The sequence below is a fragment of the Rhinolophus sinicus genome, linkage group LG04 (assembly GCF_036562045.2).
Source record: "Rhinolophus sinicus isolate RSC01 linkage group LG04, ASM3656204v1, whole genome shotgun sequence".
Lineage (NCBI taxonomy): Eukaryota > Metazoa > Chordata > Mammalia > Chiroptera > Rhinolophidae > Rhinolophus > Rhinolophus sinicus.
In genome coordinates, this window is record NC_133754.1 from 182,626,689 (window position 1) to 182,636,446 (window position 9,758).

Sequence of the window (9,758 nt, forward strand, 5' to 3'; positions counted from 1 at the left end):
GGAGGCCACTCCTGCCTAGTGTCCAACCCCAGAGCGCAGGGTGGTGGTGGCGGGGCCTCCCTCGAACGCTTCCAGATGTTCTCTGGCCTCGTGTGCAACTTCCTCCTCTCCTCCCCCAGCCGCCCTCTGGGGCTCCCGGCCATCCGCCTGCCATAAAGAGGGCTTTATGTGGCTGGACAGGCCAGGCGGGTGCGGGGGGCAGAGGGCGGTGGGCAGGATGACGCAGGACAGGCAGCAGGGTCCTCCTAGACCCAGGCCCCCACCTGAGATCCTGGGCGAGATTCCTGCCCACGCCCTGACTCCCAGAGACCCACTTAGACCACCCCTTCCCCCCATATGAGCATGTATCCTGTGGTGCTGGGTGGGCAAATGGGGTACAAACAGCAGAAACCTCTCCCTTCCTCCCAGAGCCCCATCCTGGGGTCCCTCCTCCAGAGATCCCTGGGCCCTCCCATTGACAGCAGCCTACAGACACATGTCGGCCACACCAGGCACACACACATGTGCACGTAGGCCTGGCACCCACATGCCCATCCACATATACACATAACTCCTCCCAGACGACTACAGAGCAACCAGACATCTCCAGCCCATTGCACAAACTGTGTGTACGTAAATACATACAGTTGGACAGTACGTGTCCGACTGTCCAACTTTCATGCAAACACATAGACATTTACAATTTCCACACACATCTACCAAAGTGTGCACAGAAACATGCTCACGTGGACACGTGGCCATGCTGGCCACCTCCTCAGACACACATGTACAACAACACAATAGTGATAGGATATATGCTCCGGTCTGTATGTGTTTGCGCGCGCACACACACACACAACCATACACGTTTGCACAGACTCACCATCGCCAGGCCTGTGTTATGTGGCTGATTGCTAACACATGGGCGTCTGGGGGGTGTGGGCTGAGCCAGCCCTTTGAAGCCTCAGGGCTGGTGGCCCCCCTTCCTGTCTCTACAGTCAGGAAATGAAGTCAGAGGCTTATCCAAAGCAGGCCCAGCAGCCAGGCCAGGAGCGAGAGAGGCTCCAGTGAGGGGACTCTGGTTGGGGCTGGCCTGGCTTGCATCCAGGGCGTTTTGGGGGCAGGATGTGGGAGCCACCTTCAGCCTCGCCACCCTGGCAGGTATGCAGAGGTGGTGGAATGACTTGAATGCCCCTGGGAACCGGAGGTGCCCAGCAGGCCCAGGGCTTCATAGCCAGGCTTTCGTCAGCGCCTGTGCAGCACGAGAGGCTGGTCCCCAGAAGCCTGGGGCCACTCTGAGGGTTCACAGGTGCTCCCTAGTATGGAGAGCTCTCAGGGAGTGAGATGTGGCAGAGAACAGTGCCACCCTCACCCATGGCTCTACCCACAGGAGAAAGAGAAGAAATATATGCTGTCCGTGGACAATCTGAAGCTGCGGGACGTGGAGAAGGGCTTCATGTCGAGCAAGCATATCTTTGCCCTGTTTAACACGGAGCAGAGGTGCCTGCCTGCCCCCCGCTGGGGCCCCAGACCCTGCAAGCCCCAAACCACCCCCACTGAGGAGAAATGTGGTACATAGATCCAGAAAAGAGAGGGACCTGCCCCAAGCCCCACAGCAAGTCATGCATTTGACAAATATCATGGAGTCCCTAGTGTGTGCTAGGCAGCGTTCAAGAGCTCCTTCCTGCTCACTGTCCCTCCATCTCTCTTCCTTCCTCCCTTCCTCCATCCCTCCTCCCCTTCTGTCCTTCCACAGTCACTTGGTTAGTGGGTGCTCTGCATAAGACACGTCAGGCACTGGGGACAAAGGACAGCCCAGTCAGGCCTGATCCCCTTTCCATGGTGCTCAGTGTCCGGGCGGGGCCAGTGGCTGTACCAGGCCTCTCAACTCCCGACCCAGGGCTGACTCTAATGGGCTTTCTCCTATCCACAGATGAGGGTTCAATACAGCTGCCATCAGGGGAGTCCCAAGAGAGACAGGGAAGGAGCTGGTAGGGGCTGAGATCCAAGCCAGGAGAGGCACTGTCACAGGTGGCCCGTTATTGAAGGCTCAGTCCCTTTCTAATAGAGTATTTTATACTGCTCATTTCACCGAATCCTCACAATAACCCTAGGAGGCAGGAATTGTTGTTAACCCATCATCCAGATGAGGAAACTGAGGTTTGGAGAGAGGAAGGGACTTACCCAGGGTCACCTAGCTTGGAAATGAGAAAGCCAGGACTGGCCCCCAGGTGGCGTGATGACCCCAGTCCACGCATGCCCTTAACCCCCAGGGTGAATAGGCTTCACCCTGGCTCCCCTCACCTCCTGCCCCATCTTGCAGGAATGTCTACAAGGACTATCGGCAGCTGGAACTGGCCTGCGAGACACAGGAGGAGGTGGATAGCTGGAAGGCCTCCTTCCTGAGGGCTGGCGTGTACCCTGAGCGCGTTGGGGTGAGTGACAGGGCAGGGAGGGGAGGGGCAAGTTGCTGATAATAGGAGGCCTGAAGCACCATCCTCAGTGATACCGACTCATACCACGTATCTCGAACCCTCCCTGGGTTTAGAAATAGGAGGAACCCTCCCCCTACCTGCCCTGGGACTGGATCAGACTTAAATCTTCCTCCCGTCCTTATCCACTGGCAGTTTTATGTGTCCCCTTATCTGCAGCACATGGCATTTCCTGCATCCCTTTCATACGATGGTGGTTTCTTGTGACGACTGCCTTCTCTTTTCTCCCTTCTTTCACTGTGGCGGTGTCTAGTATTGCCTTAGAGTTGGGGTGCAGTGCAGGGTTCACTCAATCCCTCCCCTTTTCTTCTCTGTGTATCTGCTTCGGCTGTGCTCACTATTGGCTACGGTGGCAATTCTGTGTGGTGACCTCTATGGCTTTGGTGTGGGCCTCCCAGGACAAGGAGAAAGTGAGTATGCCCTTCCCTCACCTGCTGCCACGCGTCTGCAGCCTGGCATCAGATCAGCTCTAGCCAGGCCTTTAGAATCAGGAGGAGACCTTGGAGATGTCTTTCCTAATTCATGGACTGGGAAACTGAGGCAAATTCTAGGCACTAGAATCACAGCCAAGATAAGGCTGAATGAGGGTCTGGGGTCTTGAGAGTCTGGGGGTAGAGCCCAGAGACCCAGAGCATATGGGGAAGCTGGTGTCCGTGTGTTCAGGCCAGTTGCTTCTCTCTGCCTCAGTGTTCCAGGCACTTTTGGAGGGGAGGGGCTAAGATCCTGGGGAGGCCTGGAACCCGGCTTCAAGGACCGAGCCACCCTGATTCCCTCTGTTCTCCATGGCAGGCCAGTGAGACTGAAGAGAATGGCTCAGACAGCTTCATGCACTCCATGGACCCACAGCTGGAACGGCAGGTGGAGACCATCCGAAACCTGGTGGACTCATACATGGCCATCGTCAATAAGACCGTGCGGGACCTCATGCCTAAGACCATCATGCACCTCATGATTAACAATGTGGGTGCACCGCTGTGGGGCGCGGGGCTCTGGTGAGACCAGGGAGGCAGGCAGCCAGGCTGGCCTGGGGGAGACACGGGCCAGCCCTGTGGGACCACCTCTAGGGAGGAAGGCATAGGTCCATAGCAGAGCCATTCGATAGAAATATAATGTGAGTTTCATGTATTATCTTATAGATTCACATACCCAAGTTGTTTCAAACATACTTAAATGTTTTCCAGAAGGAGCTAGAAATCTGTGTCTTTTGAGAACTCCTTCCCAGACATTTTGAAATATACACTCCACAGAACCACTACCACCAGTGGTTAGAATCCTGGCTTTGCCATAAATTCTCTGTACGACTTTGAGCAAATGAACTACCTTCTCTGAGCCTGTTTCCTTATATGTATATATGTATCTATAGGTATATAATAGAGTTGAGGATTAAATTAATATAAAGTGCATAGCAACACGTAGGAGGTGCTCAACACAGTCTTGAATAACAAATACGACACAGGCCTATGGTGTAAAAACCTCAGCATCTCTCCATGAATGTCCCAGAGCCTAGGCCAGGTAACACCTGGGGATTTGAAGGAGAACGTTAACCCTCCCCCTACACACAGAGACTCATGTCTCCGCCAGTGCAAGCACACATTTACACCTGTTACTCAAGGGCTCAGAAAAATTTAAACTGTCATCTTCCTTATTTTGGTCCAGTGGAGCATGCAAGTCCTGGAAAGGGTGTAATAACCCCATTTTACAGATGAGGAAACTGAGGCTGAAAAAAGCTGAGTAAGAAGGTGGCCTAGTTGTATGACAGGCCCTGAGCTGTCCTCCCAGATTTGTGACCTTAAACAGGTCACTTTTCCTCTCTGGACCATCTGAGAAAAGGACAAGGGTCGCGGATGGGGAGTAGGCAGGCAGGGAAGCAGGGGAGGTGTCTGAATTTAGGCAGAGACCCTTTTCCAGAGCTTACAGTCCAGCCCACAGTTCTAACAGGGCCAGTGGGGGCGGCAGAGTGGTACAGGTCCCAGCCCTCTCCTTTCTTCACCGCCCGCACGCAGACCAAGGAATTCATCTTCTCGGAGTTGCTGGCCAACCTGTACTCGTGCGGGGACCAGAACACACTGATGGAGGAGTCGGCCGAGCAGGCGCAGCGGCGTGACGAGATGCTACGCATGTACCACGCACTGAAGGAGGCGCTCAGCATCATCGGAGACATCAACACGACAACTGTCAGCACGCCTATGCCTCCGCCTGTGGACGACTCCTGGCTGCAGGTGCAGAGCGTACCGACTGGACGCAGGTATCAGGGCTGGCCCCCACGGCCCCAAAGCCCCCCAACCCGGGGCCCGCGGGAGGAGGGCCGGGACCGGGCAGTGGCGCGCCCGCGTCACCGGGGCGGCTCCCACTTGGAGCGAGGGGCGGAGCTTAGAGAGGGGCGGGGCTTTGTCGCGGGGTGGGGCTTGCCGTGGAGTGCTGGCTGCGAGGCGGGGTGGAGCTGGAATGTTGGAGCCACCGGGGGCGGGCGGGGCTTAAGCGTCGGCGTTCACCTGGGGTGGGGCGGGGCTTTGCGCGCATGGGCGTGGCCGGCACATGGCTGGGGGCGGGGCCTAAGGGTGGGGCGGAGCCGCTCATCTCCCTTCCTTGTTCTCCGCTCCCTGCGGTCCACAGGTCACCCACGTCCAGCCCCACGCCGCAGCGCCGAGCCCCCGCCGTGCCCCCAGCCCGGCCCGGGTCGCGGGGCCCTGCACCTGGGCCTCCGCCTGCTGGGTCCGCCCTGGGGGGGGCGCCCCCCGTGCCCTCCAGGCCGGGGGCTTCCCCTGACCCCTTCGGTCCTCCCCCCCAGGTGCCCTCGCGCCCCAACCGCGCCCCGCCCGGGGTCCCCAGGTGAGTAGGGGCTGAAAGCGTCGGCGGGAGAGACCGCCGGGCGGGCGTGGCGGGGAGGGAGATGAGGCCGGATTCTGGAGCATCGGCCCTGGCCGCCAGAGCCGGCCCTCTCCATCCAAGGCACTCTTGGAGTGGCCGAGGGCTGGCGGAGCCTGCTCCCCAAGGAGCGCTGAGTCCCGGAGGTGGTCGTTTCTGGGGAGGGGGCTGTGGGGTTCATCCCACCTGCCCCCTTCTTTCCAGCACTTGCATGGCGCTTCCCTCCTTTTTCACTCTCTCTCCCACACATTGCATTCCTCTTCCTTTCCCCTTTATGCTGCCTCCGTTCTCTATTCGTCCTCTGCTTCTCTCTCCCATCCCCTAGTGAGCCTACCTTGGGTCTTAGGATCTGAACCCCATCCTCTCCTGATGTGTAGATTTTGTTCACTAACACTCAGGGCTACCCTGATGACTCCACTTCCAGTCCTGACTCTTTTGAACTGTGCCAGGAGGGTGTCCCACCTCTGGCCCACAGAAACAGAGGCCAGGCTGTGACTGTGTGACCAGCAAGGTGTGTGGTGTGTGTGGGCGTGCACACAGGTGTGAGAGTGTAAGAATGGCTCCCAGGCATGGGGTAGGACATGGGACAGCTGGGAAGGGGGTATGGGAGCCATGGGGCAAGCTGATGGCTTTTTCCTTCTCTGTTCCTCTGGCCCTACCTGGCCTGGACCAACATGGTGGGTGTGGGGCAGGAGTGCGTGAAGGCTGCCCCTTTCCCAGAGATTTCCAGGAAAAAAGGATTCTACTTCATCCCTTGGCTTTGCCTTCTTGATCCATGACCCTCTTTTAAGGGAGCTCACTCTGATATCTAACTCAGTCTGCCCTGTTTCCACTGGCCATGTTTTCTGAGGAAGGGCACATCGGACCAATATGTATGTTTCCAGATGGCTGGAGGGTAGGGCCACGGGTCTAGTCTCCATGAACCCAAAATGAGATAGAGTTGGGGCTTACTCTGCGGTGATCTGATGACCAAAGTAGGAAGCATGGTGTTGGTCAAGAGCACTGGACTGGAGTGCAGAGGTTCTGGTTCACCGTGGGCCTTTAAGCAAGTACTTTCCCTTCCAGGGCTTCAGTTTCCCTTCTATCAAATGAAAATCAACGTTCTGCCTTTCTCCCAGGGTTGGTGTGGGGACCAAGGGAGACAGTGGCTAGAAGGATGCTGCATTAACTGCAAATGTGGCTCTAGGAGCACTTGGCTAACTTCCAATGTGAGTTCAGATTCTTAAGGGTACTTGACATGCTGCGGTGTGACATATGGGAACTGTAAGATTTGGTATCTGTTCTAACTCCAGACTTGCTAACACACGGGAAACTTTTGGTCAACCGTAGCCTTGTCTCAGGGAGGAGAGCAATCTGGGGGAGCTTTGAGGCAGCTTGACTTCAGTGAGGTCTGGGGGCTGACTGAGACACACCTCAGGTAGTAAGCAGTTGGAGGGCATTTGGGTAGGGAGCAGCCATGTGGGTAAAGGTTTGGTGTGGGATGCATTGAAGAGAGCCACTGGCCAGAGTGGAGGGCAGATAGAATGAGGAATAAGCAAAGGCTGCAGTGGGTACAGTGGGGCAGGTTGGAGAAACTGCAAAGTCCACAGAAGAGTTTGACTCATTAGGACTCAATGCTGTGGACAGTAGGGAGCCATGGAAGGCTCTTAGATGGAGAAACGACAGCTGGACCCTAAGAAAGCAAAACCTGCCCCATATGGAGCATTGCAGGTGGCCCTCTGAGCACACCAGGCACGATTGTGGAGGGAGCTGGTGCAAATGCCTCCTGTGTGCAGGCAAGCTTCTGTGCTGTGACTCAGCCCACGCGTGTGCTTCAGTGTGCCAAGTGGGTGCATGCCCCAGACCTGTGCTGCACGTGCCGGCCAGTGGGGGTGCTGGGCAGTGGGAGGTGCGGGAGGTGTATGCGTGTTGTTTGTGGGCATGTGTGTCAGTGTGTGCATGCAGGGCCTTGGGGCCTCATAGCATGTGTGTGCACGCCCGGGCGTGTGCGTGTGCGTGTCCCCCACCCCCAGGCCTGCCCCGTCCGTGCGTGTGAACTGCCATGTTGATTTCGTGCTGTCTTTCAGAATCACTATCAGTGACCCCTGAGGAGCGTCAGCCACGGTAGGTACATGCCTCTCGGCCTGCTGCATGAGTGGTGTGTCTGCCCCCTGCTGCACCAGCTCCACATTGGGGGGCACACCTGGGACCTCAGAGCCAGGCTCCCCTCCCTCTCCCTTCTGCAGCTCCAGACTTATTCTTTCTTCTTCCTGTCCTCACTGCCAGCTGGCTCTCTCACCTACCTCCTCAGCGAGCCTCGGGACTCAGTGCCACTGCTCAAGACCTCCATGGCTGAGCCTGGGGAGCTCTTGGGACAGGCTCTGCACCCAAGCCGGCAGACATGGGTGCTCTCTGGAGCTGTCAGAGGGCAGAGAGCTCATGGTTTATGGTGTCGAGGCAGGGAGCCTGGAGGGAGTTGTATGTGGGGCTGGACTCAGGCAGCCAGAGACCCTAGAACTTCACCCTGAGGGTGCCATAGTCATTCCCCAATCTGAGCCATGCTGCTGGGGCAGGGCAGCCAGCTCGCAGCCTGGTAGCTCTGGGAACCAAATCCACAATAGGGCAGAGGAGGTCAGAGTCCCACCTCTGTCGTGTCAGCAATTGAACAGCGATCTGGGCCGAAGGTTCTGGTTGTTTGATGATTTCTGAAAGCCTGAAGGTCCTGTCCATACCATCAGCCCAGAACGTGGCTCCCAGGCAAAGCAGGATTCCACAATCGCTGCCCCTGCCTCATTGGTATTGTCACACCTGCTAGCGCTCAACTGAAGGCAGCATCTTTGCCTCCAGAGAAACCACCACCCCCAGTCTGTGGGGGTGGTTGCTCCCCCATGGGGAGCTTGTTGCTCCTAGGGGTGACCTACACCCTTCAGCCAAGGGGATGACTATGTCTGCTGACCTGGGCAAATCAGCTTCTCGGAGTTCCACCCTGGCTGAGTCACAAAACTCAGCCAGTGAACCTGCCTGCCACTCTGGCCCTGCCACTGACTCTTGCTCTTCTGCTTTTCCTCAGCAGGAAGGGCCCAGCCTCACCTACACGACCTGCGGTCCCCCGACCAGCTGAGGCTCCCCTCTTAGACTTATAAACCTATGGCCACTGGCATCCGGCTGCCTCCCCTCCCTGCCTCCCCAGAGTCCCTTCAGAGGACTCCCGGGCTTTCTGCCCACCCAGAGGGGCCTCCAGTGCTCCCTCCAGCCATCCTTTTCGCTTTGCCCTCCTGGTTCAAACAGTGTTCTTTCTCCTGTCTTTTCCATCGGGCCTGGTGGCTGTCCCATGGGGCTCACAGCCCCATACTCCCTGAGGCTAGGGGCGGCCCTGGGCCAGTGGGTTGCAAGATAAGGGGACCAGAGAAGAGGGAAGCCAGATGGGTCTGAACGTGTTTGGAGCTGTGGATGTGCTGCCTGGTGGTGTGTGAGAGACCAGTGTGCGTGGCAGGGGGAGGGCCGCCCCAGCCTCCAGCCCAGACCCCACCCCAGACCCCCGTGAAGCTCTGACCCACACCCATCTCCAGCTCCTCCCTTCCTCCTTCCTTTTTGTCTCTCTCCTCTATTCCAGAACCCTTGCCCACACCCACCTGCTTCTTCTTCCCCTGCCCTGCCGTCCTACCCCTGCTGGGCTTGGTCGCCCTTGCCTTACCAGCTCTCTCCCTCCTTCTCTCTCCTGTTCTCTCTGCTTTCTCTCCAACTGCCAGCCGATCGGGTCAGGCAAGTCCGTCCCGTCCTGAGAGCCCCAGGCCCCCCTTCGACCTCTAACCAGATCCCTTCTATTCCTCGGAGACCTCCCTTTCCAAGCCTGCCTGGACGGCTGTCCTGTGACTTGACAGTGGCTCCAGCCCCAAAGCCTCCCCCTTTCATCTGTGACCTAGTCTGTTGTAGTGGTGAGCTGACATACCCAGCGTGACGTTGGTGAAAATTGTGCCCCTCTGTGGTGTTGCTCCTGCCCGTTCTATAAATATCTATAAATACTCATACATATATATATATATATAAAATACACACACACACATACACACAAATGGCCGCCATAGCCTCGCCTCTAATGCTGGGAATCACCGTGCTGTCCTTGGAGTCTTGTGGCCCAATTACAAGGGAACACTGTCACCCTGACACCCCCCTCTCCAAAGTGTGCCACCTCCGATGACCCTCCCTGTCATGCCCAGCCTGTGGACAGCCAGCTCCCCTCTGCCGCTTTCCCATCCCTCCCCCGAGTGTGGAGGTGCTGTACAGGCAGCTGTGTGGTTCTGACCACTACGTCTTGCTGTCTCTTGGCTGACAATAAAACCCATTTCTGGACAATGGGCAACAGTGTGTCCTCTGCTGGCTTGTTTTCTGTGGCAGTCAGGGAGAGGTGAAGGTTTAAACATGGGGGTTCCGGGGTGGGGAAGG

At 57.2% G+C, this 9,758-nt stretch overlaps 1 protein-coding gene across 20 annotated transcripts in view; it reads left to right on the forward strand.

Moving 5' to 3' along the window:
- The window catches only part of DNM1 (dynamin 1), a 40,142-nt gene extending 30,462 nt beyond the window's left edge, over nucleotides 1–9,680 (forward strand). For 4 of the 20 annotated variants that reach the window (XM_074331085.1, XM_074331093.1, XM_074331084.1 and 1 more), the window contains 7 exons: nucleotides 1,370–1,479; nucleotides 2,303–2,414; nucleotides 2,870–2,881; nucleotides 3,261–3,431; nucleotides 4,475–4,716; nucleotides 5,085–5,300; nucleotides 8,386–8,594. In XM_074331085.1, coding sequence (XP_074187186.1) covers nucleotides 1,370–1,479; nucleotides 2,303–2,414; nucleotides 2,870–2,881; nucleotides 3,261–3,431; nucleotides 4,475–4,716; nucleotides 5,085–5,300; nucleotides 8,386–8,458 — 936 coding nt within the window. In that variant the 3' untranslated portion in view covers nucleotides 8,459–8,594. Of the gene's footprint in view, nucleotides 1–1,369; nucleotides 1,480–2,302; nucleotides 2,415–2,869; nucleotides 2,882–3,260; nucleotides 3,432–4,474; nucleotides 4,717–5,084; nucleotides 5,301–6,761; nucleotides 6,764–7,402; nucleotides 7,440–8,385 lie in introns of all 20 variants that reach the window. The other 16 variants (XM_074331097.1, XM_074331094.1, XM_074331092.1 and 13 more) reach the window with 13 other exon arrangements.
- Nucleotides 9,681–9,758: the final 78 nt, after the last annotated feature.